Source organism: Ochotona princeps, chromosome 26 (assembly GCF_030435755.1).
Source record: "Ochotona princeps isolate mOchPri1 chromosome 26, mOchPri1.hap1, whole genome shotgun sequence".
Lineage (NCBI taxonomy): Eukaryota > Metazoa > Chordata > Mammalia > Lagomorpha > Ochotonidae > Ochotona > Ochotona princeps.
In genome coordinates, this window is record NC_080857.1 from 23,688,872 (window position 1) to 23,707,778 (window position 18,907).

The following is an 18,907-nucleotide window of genomic DNA, read 5'->3' on the forward strand; positions in this document are numbered from 1 at the left end:
AAGTTATAAATTATCACATTTCCATTAGATCTTTGGTGCCAGTTTTCTAAAGGATTAGTTTCATATGTGCTAAACAATATTAAGTCTCTCAAACATGAAACATGATGCGTATTGCAAGCCTTTGTCTTTAAAGAATTTGTAATTTACCCACATAGCCAGAAAACAAGAAAAATGTACCCTGAATGCAAACACTGTCTGAAAACAGAAAGAAAATCTCTTGGAAAAGTGCATCACCGGGTTCCCACAAGTTAAGGAAACAGGTTTCAGGAGGGAGTCGAAGCTTGAACCCAGCTGAAAGCCGAGTGGGCCCCAGCTAAGCAGCAACAAAAGAGATGGCCACAGCAGAAACCTAGGAAGCCTCAAGCCTGGGTTGCTGCGGCTCTTACTCTGCTGAGTTAATAAGTTTGGATCAGGGGCCAGCACAGCGACATAGCCAGTAAAGCCATCATCTGTTGTGCCAGCATCTCCTATGAGCATGACTCAATTCCTGGTTTCTCCATTTCTGATCCCGCTTCCAGCTAATGTGTCTGGGAAAGCAGCAGAAAATGGCCCAAGTCCTTGACTTCCTGCACCCATGTGGGAGATCCAGAAGAACCTCCTGACTCCTGACTTCATACCAGCCCAGCTCCAGCTGTTGTGGCCATTTGGAGAGTGAACCAGTAGATGGAAGACCTCTCTGTCTCTCCCTCTCTCTCGTAACTCAGTCTTTCAAATAAGTGGTTTAAAAAAAAATAGTAGGTTTGCGTTAGAAGGCAAAGTTTGCATCCACTTGACTCATCCAGGCCAAAAACAGGTGCTGTGTCATCTCATCCTCTGAAGGACAGTGCAGTCAGTGAGCCCAGGGGTTCAGGATTGTTCCAGTCCTCATGAGCATGCTAAGGGACAGTGAACCTCCTAGCAGTTAAGGAAAGCTGATTTGAGAAACTTTTCCTCTAGACCTTTGCTCACAATGGTCTTTGGCAGGAAAGGATTTAAACTTGCATTCTCTAACTTTTCAAAATATGAAAATGTCATTTCTGTTTTGTTGTTGTTTTTTATTTGCGAACAGACTCATTACTCTTGGATTTCTTTTTATGAGAGATGCACCTTAAAAAAATGTATCTGGAGGCAGAGAAACAAAGACAGGGCTCCTATCCATTGGTCCTCTTCCCCAGATGCCTAAAATGAAGCCTGGAGTCAAGACTTCACTCCAGGAATTCATTCCCATGTGGGCAGCAGGGCCCCAACCCCTTGCTCCATCTCCTCTGCCTTCCAGGGTGCACCATCAGTCGGAAGCCAGAAGGAGCAGAGCCAGGACTCAAAGCCAGATGCTCTGGTATGAGCTACAGGCATCTCAGCCACTAGACCAGAAGCATGCCCTCATCTTTCTCCAAGTCCAAAAACTTTCTGGGGCCAGCACTGTGGCTTGTTTGGTTAAGCTGCCACCTGTAACGCCAGCATCCCATATGGATGCCAGTTAGAGTCTCAACTGCTCCACTTCCATTACAGCTTCCTGCTAATGCACCTGGTGAAGCCGGGCAGATAGCCCAAGTCTTCTATTCATGTTGGAGAGCTAGATGGAGTTCCAGGCTCCTGGCTTCAGCCTGGCCCAGCCCTGGCCATTATGGGCAGTGGGGGAGTGAACCAGTGATGGAAAAGTTTTCTCTCTGTCTCTCTTTCTCTCTGTCCTTCTGCTGTTCAAGTAAACAAATTCTTTGAAAAAAAGGAACATTTCTTTGCTAGTTTCTGATCATATTTGTGCTTACATTTGTTTGGAATATTTCTGATTCATAGTGAGCAGATGGTAGTTTCTTACATGTAGAAATAACTTGAGGTCTGACGGCATGGCCTAGCGGCTGAAGTCCTTGCCTTGAGCGCGCTGGGATCCCATATGGGCGCAGGTTCTAATCCCAGCAGCTCCACTTCCAATCCAGCGCCCTGCTTGTGGCCTGGAAAAGCAGTCGAGGACAGCCAAAAAGCCTTGGGACCCTGCACCCGTGTGGGAGACCTGGAAGAAGTTCCTGGCTCCTGGCTTCGGATCGGCATAGCACCGGCCATTGCAGTCACTTAGGGAGTGAATCATCGGACGGAAGATTTTCCTCTCTGTCTCTCCTCCTCTCTGTATATCTGACTTTGTGATAAAAATAAATAAACCTTAAAAAAAAAAAAAAAGAAGAAGAAGAAATAACTTGAAAATTGCCATGATTCTCAGATTCCAACATTGGAAATCCTTGTTTAGGCCATGTCCAGTAAGCCCTGGGGCCATGTTCAGTCTATCCCTGGCCCTTGCTGGGAAAGGAGCAGTGAGTCTGTAGTCACCTGTTATTCTCGCATCTGCATTGATCTTGGCCTTGAAGCCACTGTGACACTTCCTACACTCTATAAAGACCTGGTGACTGATTTCCTCTCTTCTTCCTAATACATCTAGGTGGCCGGGACAGAACTTCGAACCCATCCCTGGAAAGCACAAGCAGTGAGCTGAGCACAAGTACTTCAGGTATGCGGGGCCCACCTCGCTGCCGACCTGCAGCATCTTTGTCCTGAAGCAGAAGTTTCACACACCACGATAAAAAGCCAGGACTGAGCAGTTCATGCCTGTGCTCCAGTGGGCTGTGCGATAGGTGGCCTGAGAGATTTCAACTGAGAAAAAGAGAGAAGAAGGGTTATTTCACTCCCAGTGGAGTTACTCATGATCAGGGAGAAATGAAAATCACCAAAGATGGAAGCTGGCACTTAAGTCTTGTTTCCAAAAGTGATAGCATGGGTTTCTCCTTTATTTGGAGGAAAAGAAAAAGAAAAGAATGGAGACCCATTTAAAGACCCTTCAGAAGTTAGAGGAGATGAGGATTTGGCGGGAAATGGTCAGTAGTGTGATTTCTGCTCAACATGTATGACTTCCCAGTCGCTCCTCCACATCCTCCTGTCCCAACAGAGGGTAGCCTCAGCGCTGTGTCATGGCGGCATGAGCTGGACGGCCGGCTGCAGCTGCAGCCCCAGAGTTCCCTCATCCCCATGATGTTCTCCCCACCGGAGTCCCTGCTGGCCTCCTGCATCCTCCGCGAGAACTTCGCAGAAGCCCATCAGGTAAGAAAGAGAAGCCTCGCCAGGCACTTGGCAGAGGAAAGATTGCCAAGTCAGCCCCCTGCTTGGCTGTGGGTGCAGGGCATCCCTGGAGCTCCACACCTGTGCAGCCAGAGCCACCTGGGAGATCCCAGGGAGGGGGTGGTGGCCTTGAGTCAAAGGGAGCCACTGTCCAGTCCAGGTCCTCAGCACTGGAGATGTAGAGACACGGAATCATTTCTGTTGTTTATATACAAGGTAAAAGAAACTATTCAGCTGCAATTCCACCACTTCAAACTCCTTCTCTGGACATACGCCTGTTTTTATAGGATAAAAAAATAAGCATGATACAGGCCATTTTCAGTGGTCAACAGACTGCCCAGGCTGTATATATGAACTATAGTAAGCTAACAAGCGAGGGTGTTCCTGTTGGGTGCGAAAACAGCACTGAAACAGTAATCAGAATGGCTGTTAGCCTCTGTGAGCTCCAGTGTCCTTCTGTGGAACTGAAGTAACATATAACATCTGTTTCTCTTGCCTTGTGAAAATGCTGGCAGGATTGGATGCAAGCCCTAATTTGAATTTAATTACACAAAACACTATCCCCCCTGCTTTTTTTAAAAAAAAAAAAAAAAAAAGATCTCTTTATTTCTATTTGAAAGGCAGAGTTACAGAAAAGAAGAGACAGGGAGAAAGAGAGATCTTCCATCCACTGGTTTTCTCCCCAAATGGCAGAAATGACCAGAGCTGGGAGCTTCATCTGGGTCTCCCACATGGATACAGGGGCTAAGTACTTAAGCCATCTGTCACTGCTCTCTCTGGCAAATTAACAGGGAGCTGAATTGGAAAGCAATAGGACTTGAGTCAACACTCATAGGCAGAGGCTTAGCAACTCTGTCACAGTGCTGGCCCTGAAACACTAACCTTCTAATTTGAAAAACCTTCAGGGAGTGGGAAGGCAACAGTACAGTGGCGTTGTAAGCTAATCCTACCTGAGGCACCAGCATCCCATACGAGCATCAGTTTGAGTCCCTACTTCTTCACTTCCCAATTCTTCTCCCTGCTTGTGGCCTGGGAAAGCAGCGGAGGATGGCCCAAGTCCTTGGGCTGCTGCACCCATGTGGGAAACTCAGAGGAAGCTCCTCACTCTAGGCTATGGTTCAGCTCATCTCCAGATGTTATGGTCATTTGGGCTGTGAACCAATAGATGGAAGACCTCATTGTTTCTTCATCCCTCCTTCTCTCTTTTTTTCTCTCTCTCTCTTTCTGTAACTCTTTCAAGTTAAATGAATAAATCATTTTTAAATCCCTTATGATACTAATAATACTTACTCTAGTCCCCTTACATGTAGGTAAAAGTATTTTCTTTCATACAAGCTCAATGGTTGAGAAACAAATCTTGCAGAAACTTAGATGATAGGGTGTTCTCTGCTTAAATCCCAGTGATCATTTTAGATCTCAAACTTCAATGATGTCGATAATTGTTATCCTCCAGGGAAAATAGGAATCTTCCTGGGAAAGGGAACTCAAAAGATGTTAAGTTTATTTTATATATGAAAATTTTGAAATCCATGAAGTTTTTTACAGTATGCACTTTTTGAATATTCTTGCATGACTTTTTAAAAGTAAGATTATTTTAAGTTGAAAACATTAGATTGGAGCCTTCTTAACATTGTGATATAAATTATTTTCAATCATATAATAGTTGGAGTAAATCATGCCAAAATGATGAGCTTTAGGCGTTAAGTCTTCTGGAGTATTTCCTTAAGAACATTTTTTATAAAAGTTACTGGCAGTGGGGGACTCATTTGGCATAGTGGTTAAGACATAATTTGGGCCACCCATGTCTCACATTGGGGTGACTAGGTTCAAGTCCCAACTCTACTTCCAACTCCAGCTCCCTAGATATACAGCCTGGAGACAGCAAGTGGCAGGTTCCTATAACTCCCGTAAGAGAACTAACTTGAACCCCTGGCTCCTGGTTTGAGCCTGCCCCAGCCCTAGATGTTGCAGGCATTTGGAGAGCAAAGCAGTAAATGGAAGACCTCTCTCGTATGTCTCCTTAAGCCTTTCGAGAACTGTCTAGATTGCCAAACTGTTTCTCCCACAGTTGTGACAGTTTCTTCCGGAGGGTTTGTTTTGAAGCTCTGTTGTTGTGGCAGATATAATACAGTCTTGATACTACAATAGGAGATTGCTGGTAAAGGGAAACACTGTCTCATTTTGTACTGGCCATGTGTATTTCCTCTTAAACTGTACAACTTATTCTCTGCTGGGGCACTAATGGTCTTTCTTCTGCCATTTACCAGTTTTTGTTTTTTGTTTTGTTGTTGTTGTTGTTGTTTTGCCTGATCTGCTTTTTTAACATTCCATGATCCCATTGGATGTGGTTGGGCCACAGTGTACTGATTGGCAGGCTGTTCCTTCCTTAGACATGCTGCACTTCCGGTTGCAGGTGGTATTCATGTTCAACCTGAAGTCCTCGCCCAGCTGTGGAGAACTGATGTTCATGGAGCGCTACCAGGAGGTGATCCAGGAGCTGGCCCGGGTAGAACACAAGATTGAAAACAACAACTCAGACGGGGGCAGCAGCACCATTCGGAGAACTGGCAGTGGCCGTTCAACTCTGCAGGCCATTGGCAGTGCGGCGGCTGCAGGTCAGGCTGCCCTTACAGCCACCCTGGGGGAAGGAGAGGGGAAGAGGTGGGAGGGAGGGAAGAAATGTCCAAATCAGACGATCTTCATGACCGTAAACAGAAACCCAAAGTAGGAGACCTGTCCTGACAAGCAGCCATGTTGATGCATTCAGAGTGGTTTTCTATCTGCAACCTACTTCTCCCTGTTCAGGGGGCTTGGGTGCCTGTCCCCCCAGCACACTTGTCTAGGGCCACCTGAACGGAAGGGGTGAATAATGTTTCCACCCTGTGTTTCAGTGGCCACCATTGCAACTTTTGGCATGTCGCTAGGAGTTTATTTTCTTCCCAGATAATTCTTCAGAGGCAAAACAGATTGTTTTACTGTCTGTGTGTTAACACGTATAACCTCAGTTCTCAAAGCTGACCACCTCTTCCTTTCCTGATGCATTGAAAGTGGCATCTGGTCCCAGCGTCTCCCTGGTCTGCTCACAGGGTCTGCAGGAGCTTGGTACCAGAATCCCACAGCCACCAGAACCCACAAACGCTCAAGTCCCTTATGTAAAATGATGTTGTATTTGGGTATAATCCATATACAACCTCCTGTTCACTTAAATATCTCTAGCTTCCTTGTAATACCCTTGTAAGTTTTTAGGAACTAGTAACAAGAAAATGTCTGAATGTGTTCTCTTTTTTTTTAAGATTTTTTTTATTAGAAAGACCAATTTACAAAGAGGAGAGACTAAAAGCTGCCATCCACTGGTTCACTCCCCAAGTGGCTACAATGGCCAGAGCTGAGCCAATTCAAAGCCAGGAGCCAGGAGCTTCTTCTAGGACTCTCATGTGGGTGCAGGGTACCAAGGCTTTGGGCCATCCTTGACTGCTTTTCCAAGCCACAGGCAGGGAGCTGAATGGGAAGCAAGGCAGCCAGGACACAAACTGGCACCCATATGGGATCCCAGCATGTACAAAACGAGGACTTTAACCACTAGGCTACCACACCAGGCCCATGTGTTCATTATTATTCCTTAGTATTTTCAACCCATTGATTGCTGAGGTCACAAATGCTAAGCCCATAGATGCAAGCAGTGGCTATATATCCTATTTCCATCACACATTGTTGCTCATTCTCCTGGAAGATGTCTATGCCTGTTCTAGAATATACTCGCACCCTATGTACTCTAATGTAAACAAGCCCTTCCAGCAAATACCTTTAGCTGCCTTGTTTCTTTGGCAGTATATTTTAGAGCTCTTTTCTTCCCTCCGAGTCCTTGCTCCTCCTTATTTGGTTCTGGGGCTGTCAGAGTGGCCTGTCCTGACAGGGCTAGGTAATTCCTTTTCCTACCTGAAGCAGGAGCCCAAGACATTCTAACCCTCTGCCTGTTATTCCTCTGCTGGGTGTCCAGGGATGGTATTTTACTCCATCTCTGACGTGACCGACAAGCTGCTGAGCACCTCCGGAGACCCTATCCCCACACTCCAAGAGGACTTCTGGCTGCGCACGGCTCTGTTGGAGCCCACCGCTCCCCTGCGAGAGGTGCTGGAGGACCTCAGCCCCCCTGCCATGGCTGCCTTTGACCTGGCTTGCTCTCAGTGCCAGCTCTGGAAAACCTGTAAGCAGCTTTTGGAAACAGCCGAGCGGCGCCTGAACCATAGCCTGGAGAGCCGGGGTGAGTGTGTGGGCCTGGCCGTGTCCCCACTTCTCAAATGGGAGAGAGTTTCTGAGAGTAGCTAGCTTGTGCCAAGAAGAAGGTGGTCACTGGGGGTAGGAGGACAAGGAGAAAAGACTGATCAGATTTCCTTGTGGTAGTACAAAGAAGGTGAGTACCATTTTCTTTTTCTTTCTTTCTTTCTTTTTTTTTTTTTTTTAATATTATTTATTTGGAAGGCAGAGAGAGAGAGATCTTTGATCTGCTGGTTCACTCCCAAGATGGCCGCAGCAGCCAGGACTGAGCCAGGCTGAAACCAGAAGCTGGGAACCTTATCCTCATCCCCTACAGGGGTCCAGGGGCCCAAGCTCTTGCACATTTCTCTGCTGCTTTCCCAGGCACTTTAACAGGGAGCTGGGTTGGAAGTAGATCAGCTGGAACGTCAACTGGCACCCTTATAGGGCGCTAGTGTTGCAGGCGAAGGCCTAAGCCACTATACCATGACACTGGCCCCGGTACCCTCCCCCGCTACTTTCTGAATTGTCATAGACAGCTACAATGATTTGAGGAACCTGTTTTCCAATGTGCAAGATAGTGTAAGCATAGGATATGTTCAAAGTCAAGTTAGTGCAGTTTGTGCCTTTAGGTTATGCATCCTCTCTTCAGTAAACCTGAATAAAAAAAAAAATAATAATAAAGGGAGTCTTGTTTGCCTGAGACAGCAATCCATGGCGAGGGCAGAGAGTTTGAAACCATTCCAGTTGACAGGCTGGGATATCTTGCCAGAGGTAGTCCTGGGAACCCAAGCAGCAGATAAGCCAGATTGCCACTCAAAATGCAGCATGTATTTCCTCCTTATTATAGGAGAAAATATACTTATAGGCCACAAGCAGTTACCTTGGTTTAGCAATTAACATAATTGTATTCCTTATCAGAATGCCTGAATCCCAGTTCTGGTTCTACTCCATGTCTAGCTTCCTGCTGCTGTGCACCCTGGGAGGCAACAGCTGGGGACCTGCCAGTCATATGGGGCTAATACCGCATATCTGGCTCCCAGCCTCCGTCCAGCTCAGACACAGCCTCTGTACGCATTTGGAGCTAGTGAATTACAATTCTCTGTCTCCCCGCCTATCACATAAATACATTTATGTTTAACAAAAAAGTAGAGCTGGGTGTAAGTCTCTGAAAGTTATTTATTTGTTTACTGCATGCCTTCTTCCTTCACCTGTTTCCAGGTCGACGGCCAGACCGTGTTCTCCTCGGTGTTGATGGCATTCGAGGGTTTCCACTTGTCCTTCAACAAATCAGTAAGATTCTGAACTATCCACTTCAGTCAGCTGGACAAGCTAAGTCAGGTGAGTTGCTTTTCTCTCTCTTTCCCTGCCTCCCCTGGACTTGGAACATTGGGTCAGCAGCACACCTAACTATCTTTCTCACTTACTTTCCGTAGAGAGCATAGAAGAAAAGGGAGGAAGCCCACCCCGGCACAGCATCACTGAGCTGCTGCAGATGTGCTGGCCCAGCCTCACCGAGGACTGTGTTACCAGCCATGCCACCCTCTCCCAGCAGCTGGATCAGGTCCTGCAGTCGCTGAGAGAGGCGCTAGAGCTGCCAGGTACAGGGCTGTGGGCTTGGACACAGATATGCAAAGAAGGGCTTAACTGGGGAGGGGAAAGAGCAGAGAGCGAAGCAGCTGAAGGGGCAAAGGCTGAGGCCTAAACTGCACCACTCAGCCAGCCTTCCTGTTGGCCAGGGCACAGCCCATGGCTTCACCCATCTCAATGTAAAGGGTGGTTAACCCTCTATTTGTTGATTCATTGTACTCCACTCATGCAATATGAGAAGTATACCCACCAGGCTCAAGTCAGCCGTTGATCAATTATTTCACCCAAAGAAGGGTGAAATCCACTGATCCACTTCAGAGGGTGCAAACAGAATTGTGCTCGGATTTTTCAGAGTCCAACTTCCACCTGTCCAGGACACCCCTGTGGTTTTCTGTCTGCTTTGTAAGGGTGCTTCCGGATGGCATATGCAGCATATGAGAGGCCTGGTTCCCATACTGGGTCAGAAACTGACACAAAGCTGGGTGCATAAATTAAAGCTTGTGTCCCTTCTGTTGTATTTCTCTCAGAGCCCAGGAGTTCTCCACTGTCTTCCCTGGTGGAGCAGGCAGCCCAAAAAGTTTCGGATACCGAGGCCCACCCTGTGCGTGTCCAGTCTCAGCTCCTCCAGAAAACTTTGGGCAAACAGACTCAAGCGGGCAGCAGCCTGACTGACTACGTGGGCACCTTCTTCACTTACTGCAGCACCCTGGCTGCTATTCTGCTTCGGAGTCTGAGCTCGGAGCCTGGTAAGGGGCAAGAAAGTGGAAGTAGAGTCTTGGCTGGGCTGCAAGTGTTTAGGGCAAGGGAGAGAAGGGTGCTTTTTCTTTTTTTTTAAAGGTTTATTATTATTATTGGAAAGCCGGATATACAGAGAGGAGGAGAGACAGAGAGGAAGATCTTCCATCCGATGTTTCACTCCCCAAGTGAGCCGCAACGGGCCGGTGCGCACCGATCTGAAGCCGGGAACCTGGAACCTCTTCCGGGTCTCCCACGCGGGTGCAGTGTCCCAAAGCTTTGGGCTGCCCTCGACTGCTTTCCCAGGCCACAAGCAGGGAGCTGGATGGGAAGTGGAGCTGCCGGGATTAGAACCGGCACCCATATGGGATCCCGGGGCGTTCAAGGCGAGGACTTCAGCTGCTAGGCCACGCCGCCGGGCCCAGAGAAGGGTGCTTGATGAAGAGATTCTGGGTGTGACACTAGCCAAGGACACTAGATTTGTAAGACCTCTAAGTCACTGGGTAACATACAGAGTACTCAAAAGTTCTCATGGACTTGGGGATTGGAAAAGCTCTATCAGACCCTGGGAGCTTTGTGGATTTATGGACCCAGCAGAGCAATGCACGCTCTGACGGGAGTGCTGGATTTTTCTGAATCCATGATGCAACTGTAGATTAAGCATCCCTAATCCAAAAATCTAAAATCTGGAATATTCCAAAATAGCAAACCTTTTGAATTTGACAATTTGATGCAATAAGTAGAAAATTCCCCATCATACCTCATGGGATAAATCATAGTGAAAACACAGTTGCACTAAAAATATTGTGATCAAGCAGGCAGTTAGCCAACAGTTAAAACTCCAGTCACCCCCTGGAGAAGCCTAGGTTTGATCCCCGACGCTGGCTCTGGACTCCAGCTTCCCAGCAATGCGGAGACTGCGAGGCAGCAGAGATGGTTTGAGTGCTTGGGTTCCTGCCACCCATGTGGGAAATGTGGCTTGTGATTCTAACTTTTTGCTTTTGCCCCAGCCCAGCCCCAAACATATTGGGTATTTGGGGAATGAATCATTGTCTTTCTCTTTCTCTCTGCCTCTCAAATAAGATTTTTAAAATAGTTTTTATTATTATTATTATTTATTTATTTGTTGTTGTTGTTTTTGGAAAGGCAGAACTACAGAGATAAGCAAAGACAGAAAGGGAAATATCTTCCATCAACTGTTTCACTGCCCAAATGGTCGCAATGGCCAGAGCTGAGCTAATCCAAATCCAGGAGCCTCTTCCGGGTCTCCCATGTGTGTGCAGAGTCCCAAGTCTTTGGGCCATGCTCCTCTGTTTCCCCAGGCCATATGCAGGGAGCTAGAAGTGAAGTGGAGCAGCTGGGACATGGACCAGGACCCATACGGGTACACATATCCCACACTTGAAGGTGGAGGATTAGCCTGCTGAACCATGGTGCCAGCCTCTAAAATAATTTTTTAAATAAATAAAAATATCATATAAGATTACCTTCAGGCTATGCATATGGGAGAACTCCAAAAAGTCCTTTGGAAATTGAATAAAGAGAAGAATTTGGGGCTGATGTGGTATCATAGCAGGCTAATCCTCCACCTAAACCCCCAGCATCCCTTATGGATATTGTTTTAAGTCCTGGCTGTTCCACTTCCCATCAAACTCCCTGCTAATGGCCTGGGAGAGCAACAGAGGATGGCCCAAAGCCTTGGGTCCCTGCACCCATGTAGAAGAACCAGAAGAAACTCCAGGCTGCCAGCTTCAGACCAGCCCACCTCTGGCCACTGCAGCCATCTGAGGAGTGAACAAGCCACTGGGTAGAAGATCTTTCTTGCTCTCTCACTCTCTCTCTATGACACTGACTTTCAAGTGAAATAAATAAATCTTTTTAAAAGATGAATTTATTGAGGTACATAGAAACTTGCAATCTCTTAATGTTCTTTTTTCAAAATGAGACTTATTTATTTTTATTGAAAAGTCAGATATACAGAAAGGAGGAGAGACAAAAAGGGAGATCTTCCATCCAATGATTCACTCTCCAAGCAGCCACAGCCACTGGAGCTGCGCCGATCTGAAGCCAGGAGCCACGAATCTCCTCTGGGTCTCCCACATGTCTGCAGGGTCCCAAGACCTTGGACCATCCTCACCTGCTTTTCCAGGCCACAAGCAGGGAGCTGGTTGGGAAGCAGGGCCACTGGGACACGAATTGGCACCCATGTGGTATTCTGGCACATGCAAGACAAGGACTTTTGCCACTAGGCTACTGTGCTGGGCCATATATGTTCTTTTTTTAAAAGCTAAGAATGAGGAATCATCTCTCACTTTTCAAATGACTGCAATGGCCAGAGCTAGGTCAGGAAGAAAACAGCAGCCAAGAATTCCATGTGTGTAGCAACGAGCCTCATACTCAGGCCATCACCCACTGCTTTTCCAGGCTCATTCGCGGAAACTGCATTGGAATCAGAGCAGCTACTCCAATATGAGATGCCAGCATCACTAACAGGATTAACCCACTGTGCCACAACACAACATCTTTCTTGTGAAATATTTGAAAACTTCATGCATAGAATTCCAAGTTTTAACTGGAAAGTTTTGTCTTTTTACTCCATTTTTCACAAACTTTTTGAAGCATTTACATATATTGTGTATATAAAACAGAAATACATTTCATTTTTAAGCTTAAGTTCCATCCCAAAAAATATCCTATTATGTATATGTTAAGTAGTCCAAATCTAAAAATGAAATTCAGAACACTTCTGGTCAGAAATATTTGGGATATGGGATACTCTACCTGTACTATACATGTACTTCAGTCGTGTTTAAGATAGCAAGAGTGGGGCCCAGCATGATAGCGTAGCAGTTAAAGTCCTCACCTTGAACACACCGGGATCCCATATGGGTGCCGGTTCTGATCCCGGTGGCTCCACTTCCCATCCAGCTCCCTGCTTGTGACCAGGGAAAGCAGTCAAGGACATCCCAAAGCTTTGGGACCCTGCACCCGTGTGGGAGACCTGGAAGAGGCTCCTGGCTTCAGATCAGCACAGCTCCAGCCGTTGCGGCCGCTTGGGGAGTGAACCATCAGACGGAAGAGCTTCTTCTCTGTCTCTCCTCCTTTCTGTATACCTGCCTTTCCAATAAAAATAAATAAATCTTAAAAAAAAAAAGATAGCAAGAGTAAACTGTCCAGGCCTTACTTGCCTGCCACAGTTTGCATTGGAAGTCTTTGGGCCGCAGGAAGGTGCACATGAACTCGTAGTCGGGGTCATATTGAAAACACCCCCTATATGCAATGAATCAACAGAAGGGTTCTCAGTGTTGCCTTCACTTTGACACTGGTTTTCGCTTTTATTTTCCTTGATTCTGCGTAACAGAGTTCTTCACTGTCAAAATTGGTGCCATAAACATGTTCTCTACCTTTACAGATCATGTGGAGGTCAAGGTAGGAAACCCCTTTGTCCTGCTGCAGCAGAGCTCTTCCCAGCTGGTGTCACACCTGCTGCTGGAGAGACAAGTTCCTCCAAACAGGTAGGAGGCCACCCTCAGTGAGCTGGCCATGACCCCTCGGGGGTCCATCGAGGGAAGCCGAATGGGCATGGCTGGGCGGGGCTGGGCAAGGGGTCAACACAGAATAGGGGTTTCTTCCATACTTTGCCTGTAATTTGGTTTTGCCTCGTTTTCTTGTCTGTCTCACCATCTCTAGCATTTTCATGGCAAGCAATGAATATGTGAATCTAAACACTGGGATAGGCAAAAACCTAAAGCTTTGGCACTACCAGAATTAGTTATTCTGCACAGAAGCCAGCATCCTCAGAGATTAAATTAGTACAACCCCTGTTAACATTGTAAACTCACATGTCTGAAACTCATCTGCCAGTACACACTGGAAATTTTATTCTGCAGCGTGATTATAAATGTGAAGTATGTGGAAAATCATTGTCTTATGGGCATGTGTCAGAGCAATCCATTGTCAGTCAGGAGGAGACAGTTATGGTTCATCTGATGGTGCCTGCATGGTCGGACCTCATCACCCTGTGCTTCATTCCCTGCAGGCTGGCGGCCCTTGTGGCTCGAGAAGGTCTCCACCTAAGTGTGCCACAGGTCATCGTCAACTACTGCTGTGAGCCCCTTACTCTTTGCCCTTCCCAGCAGAGCCAGCAGATGTCATCTGTCCTGACCCAACTGGGCATCCTGGCCCAGCAGCATATCTCCCATTGCCTAGATGATCCTCTGCCTCCTCCCCTGAGCTCCCCGAGGCCCACCGAGCATCCCCCTAGGGAGAAAAAATCTCACTCCTCCCCAAAGGATTCAGCCTCATCAGCCCTCACCTCCTCTGCTTTAGCCTTCCTTAAGTCCCGCTCCAAGCTACTGGCTACAGTGGCCTGCCTGGGTGCCTCCCGGGGGTTAAAGGTCGCTAAGCCCACCTTGTCCTGGAAGGAGCTTCGTGGCCGCAGGGAGGTGCCTCTGACTGCAGAGCAGGTAGCCCGGGAGTGCGAGCACCTTCTGGAACAATTCCCTGTGCTTGAGGCTGCACTAATGATAGCCTGGGAGCCCCTCCTGGGGTCCTTGGAGCAGGGACAGAGTCTGGCAGCAAGTCTCTGTGGTCGGAGCAGCCTCTCCACTATCCTCTTGGGCCTGCATTCTCCCCTGGCCTTGGATGTGCTCACCGAAGCCTTTGAGGAAGCCCTGGCGGCCAGGGATTGGCCCCGCGCCCTGCGGCTCACTGAAGTGTACGGGCGAGATGCAGATGATCTGAACAGCATCGAGGATGCAGTGCTGAGCTGTGCTGCTGCCTGCGGTGAGTGGAAAGCTGTGCCTCCTGCCTCCTTCCCTAGAGGCAAAAGTGCCACCACAGTCACATGTGACAGGGAGGAGCCAAGGGCTTAGAGAGATGAGGAAGCTTACCCAGGAAGGAAAGGTAATAAAATGTGGCTTGGAAAAGACTCAGGTTGAGAACCCAAGCCTGACTGTAGAATGAGCACTTGACCAATAACCAAAACTCGGTCAATTAACTCAAAATGTTCATGGAAAAGTGAAATTGAAAGGTAACCTCGGGGTGGGCATTTGTTGCAAAGATTAAGATGCTCCTTGGGATGCCCCATCCCACACCACAGGGATGCCCCACCTCATGTTGGAAGGCCTGGGTTCAGGTTCTACCTCAGCTCCTAATTCCAGCTTCTGGGAAGTTCTAGATAATCACTCAGGTTTGTGCCTCTTTGCTGTCCACGTGGGAGACTCGAGTGGATTTCTGGGTTCCCAGCTTCAGCCTGAACCATCCATGGCTCTTGCAAACATTGAATGGATGCAACAGAAAACTTCCGTATGTCTCTCTGCCCTTCAGCTCAATAAAAATAGATGAATAAGTGTTTTTAAAGATGAGTTTATTTTAGTACAAAGAATTGTGGGACCCATGCATAACAGGGCTATCAGTAAAGTTTATGGAAAGTACGCATTATGAAAAATGGTGTAAGGTTCCCAAAATTTTTTGCATTAAAGTGACCATTTCCATTTTTCCATGAACTGTCTGAAGCACCCTGTTAGTCTCAATCCTGCATTTCAGAATCGCTGTGAAATTTCATTAACTGCAAATTATCTAAGTTCCAGACCCAGAGGATCAGGATGAGGTTCAGGTTCGGGCAAGTATTTAAAACAGGGATCTGCATGCTTCTGCTATCCAGGACTTAGTAGGCAGATGGACTCAGTGGCAGCCACCCAGAATCTGCCGTTATGCATGAAAGCGGCCACAGCACTACACAGAGGGAAGAACATAGCTCTGCTCCAAAGAGGACATATAAACAGACTGCGGGCCTGATGGGCAATCCCAGGAGATGCTGATGTGGAACCAGAGTGGAAGGCCAATGAGCTGTAACACTCTGCTAGGAGAGCAAGAGTTAGGGTGGGAGGCCTGGCTGCCCTCTGCAAAGAACATGCCTGCCCGAGTAGGCAGACAAATCCACCAACCGGCATGGGATCTTTGTCCCTGGAGCCGACTCCAAGAACAGATTTCTGAAGTGGGTTGTGAGAGATCTATGAAGTAGGGATGACAGGCTATCCAAGGGGTGAAACTAGTTTAGCTGGGATAACATGCAGGTGGTTCCTAGGTGGCAAAGAAGAAAAACTGCAGGGAAAACCGAAGTAGCAGCAAGGAGGGTGTGAATCGGTGTTGTACCGGCAGCAAGACGAAATGCAGAGTGGCTCGTCGCTTCCTCCTCCCTTCCTACATTCCTTTCGATCGTGTTCCCCCTCTGCTTGCTGCTTCTTGCCTTCTCTCCCTTCTCAAAGTCTCCTGCCTTGTATTTACACAAAGGGAAATGCAGGGATTTGTCTCCTTGGCATGTAACAGCCCCAAGAGCAAAAGCAAGATAAGGCCATATGGATTGAAAGATCCTCCAAGCTCCTGTTTTGTGAAACGAAGCAAAGTCCTCTTCTTGAGGGTAAAAAAAATTGACTGAAAATTTGAAAGGTAGAGTTATAGAGAGCAAGGCAAAGAAAGAGTGATCTTGTGTTTGCTGGCTCACTTCTTAAATGCCCACACCAGCTAAACCTAGACCATGCCAAAGCCAGAAACTCCACCTGAGTCTCCCATGTGGGTGGCAAGAGCCCAGCCATTTGGACCACCCGCTGCTGCTTTCCCAGACACATTAGCAGAGAGCTAGATCAGAATCAGAGCAGCCAGAACTCTGAATACAGAATGCTGGTACCACAAATAGTTGAGTAATCCACTGTGCCACAAAGCCCTTCTGCGGGAGCCAGCATTGTGGTACAACAAGTTAAGCCACCATCTGCAGTGTCAGCATTCTGCATGGTCACTGGTTTAAGTCCTGGCTGTTCCACACCCAGTCTAACTCCCTGCGATTGCTGCTGGGAAAGCAGCGGATGATGGCCCAAGTCATTGAGCCCCTGTAGCAACATGGGAGACCCAAAAGAAACTCAGGGACTCCTGCTTTGAACTGGCCTTTGAGGCCATTTAGGGAGTGACCCAGCTGAAACAAAATGTCTCTCCCTCCTCTTTCTCTGTAATTGCGCCTTTCAAATAAATAAATCTTTACCCAAAGAAAGAAGAAAGAACAAAGTAACTTGAGCTATTGAGCTTTACTGGCACCAACTGGGTATCTTTTTGTCTTACAGACAAAGAAGGTTGGCAGTACCTGTTTGCTGTGAAAGACGCATCCCTCAGGAGCCGGCTGGCCCTCCAGTTGGTGGACAGGTGGCCCCTGGAGTTCTGTCTGGAGATCCTGGCCTACTGCAGCTCAGACACAGCTGTTCAGGAGGGACTCAAGTGTGAGCTGCACAAGAAGCTGGCTGAGCTGCGGGTGTATCAGAAGGTGAGGGCTTGGGCCCAGAGCAGTGACCTAGCAGCTAAAGTCCTCGCCTTGCGCATGCCGGGATCCCATATGGGCACCAGTTCTAATCCCGGCAGCTCCACTTCCTATCCAGCTCCCTGCTTGTGGCCTGGGAAAGCAGTCAAGGACAGTACCCAAAGCCTTGGGACCCTGCACCCGCATGAGAGACCTGGAAGAGGCTCCGGACTCCTGACTTTGTATCGGCACAGCTCTGGCCATTGAAGCCACTCGGGGAGTGAATCAGCGGACAGAAAATAATCCACTCTGTCTCTCCTCCTCTCCAATAAAAATAATCAATTGTGTTTTTTTTTTTTTTTTTTTTTTTTTTTTTCAAAAAAGAAGGTGAGGGCTAGGACACCAGGAGGAGGGGAACAGCCTTTTCCCGCCCTTTATTCCAGCCTCAGCCTCAGCCTCTTCTCATACAAGGGAGGATTTCAAGACACAAGAATTTTGCTCTGCATCTAACTTCTACGCTGAAGGAGGCCACCTGTCTGTTTCTTATAGTTTTAAATATGTTTGCGTTAGGCAGAGGCGAAAGTAGCAAAATTAACACTTTGCTATGCACAAATGCTGTTTCACGTGCATTTGAACTTTGTGCTTGTTATGTATATTGTGTCTTTTTAAAAAATTATTGTATATGTGCAGAGCCATTGTGAAAGGGTTTCTGAAAGGGAAAGATTCCTCTGGGATGTGTTTTGTGGATTTAACAGGAATAATTATATAACATGCATGGAAGTTACTCTCATTTTTCCATGTGTCCATTCCACTAGGGACAGTGAAAATGGCAAGTGGAAAAGGTTCTTTTTTCTCAGTAGTTTGCATGCAGAGCTAAAGAGCTGCATGAAATGTGATTCCACAAGCAAAGAGGGTATCTGACATGGATTTTGAGATGGGGGAGCATGGTACAAGTGACCTTAGAAGGCATGGAAGGGACTGGTATCGTGGCACAGTAAGCCGTGATACAGTCTACAGTGCCAGAATCCCATATGGGCAGCTGTTCAAGTCCCAGCTGCTCCACTTCCAGTTTGGCTCTCTTCTGATACACCTAGCAAAGAAGCAGAAGATGGCCCAAAGTAAGTGAGCCTGATTTGGGCTGAGTTCTAAGCCCCTGGCTTTAGTCCATCCCAGCCTCAGCCGTTGAAGCCATTTGGGAGGTAAACCAGCAGAGAAAAGATCTCTCCCTCCCTACCCCACTTCTCCCTCTTTGTCGCTGTAACTCTTCCCTTCAAATCAGTCAGTCAAAATCACCTGCTCTCTTCCCTGCTTTTCTAGAAAATTTTGACATGCTACCTTTGAGGCAGAGCCCTTGGGGTGGCCTGGAATGCCACCGGGAATGACTCCCAGAGGGAAAAGCGGCGGTGGGTTCTGATGGATTTGCCTGTCTTTTCTCAGATTCTGGCTTTGCAGACTCCCCCAGCGTGGTGTGACTGGCAGGCCTTGAGAAGCTGCTGTGTCGAGGATCCATCAACTGTCATGAACATGATTGTGGAAGCTCAGGTACTGTTTCCTCAGGGGTATTTAACATCCACCTCTTTTCACAGCTGCAGCTCCTGAACTGGTTGTCTAGACCCCTTTCCTCCTAGCAATGTCAACAATTTTTGCAGCAACTATACCACATTTAGTTAACCAAGTGTGGGTGTGTAAAATTTGGCAACATAAGCATCAGTAGAAAAGATAATACAATTGACACTTTTATGCTGTTGCTCTGGCATTCATGTCTAAGATTATCTACACTGGCTGTGGTGGGTGTAGCTGGTGTCCTTAGAAGTGGGACTGCTGTGTCACCAGGCAGGAGCATCCTTCCCTTTACCCAGTCGCTCTTAAAATTGTCCCAGATACAAAGATACTTCATCAAGTACCAAGAAAAACTGGAAATAGATTTTGTTTTACTGGGGAAAAAAAGAAAGTTCTGGTATA

The 18,907-nt window shown here is 47.4% G+C and overlaps 1 protein-coding gene across 2 annotated transcripts in view; it reads left to right on the forward strand.

The window, feature by feature from the left end:
• The window catches only part of ZFYVE26 (zinc finger FYVE-type containing 26), a 69,008-nt gene that overhangs the window by 18,865 nt on the left and 31,236 nt on the right, over positions 1–18,907 (forward strand). For both annotated transcript variants that reach the window (XM_058655130.1, XM_004584453.2), the window contains exons 13-23: positions 2,408–2,476; positions 2,912–3,063; positions 5,495–5,696; positions 7,079–7,342; positions 8,557–8,676; positions 8,772–8,936; positions 9,453–9,671; positions 13,073–13,175; positions 13,700–14,445; positions 16,776–16,972; positions 18,383–18,487. In XM_058655130.1, coding sequence (XP_058511113.1) covers positions 2,408–2,476; positions 2,912–3,063; positions 5,495–5,696; positions 7,079–7,342; positions 8,557–8,676; positions 8,772–8,936; positions 9,453–9,671; positions 13,073–13,175; positions 13,700–14,445; positions 16,776–16,972; positions 18,383–18,487 — 2,342 coding nt within the window. The remainder of the gene's footprint in view (positions 1–2,407; positions 2,477–2,911; positions 3,064–5,494; positions 5,697–7,078; positions 7,343–8,556; positions 8,677–8,771; positions 8,937–9,452; positions 9,672–13,072; positions 13,176–13,699; positions 14,446–16,775; positions 16,973–18,382; positions 18,488–18,907) is intronic.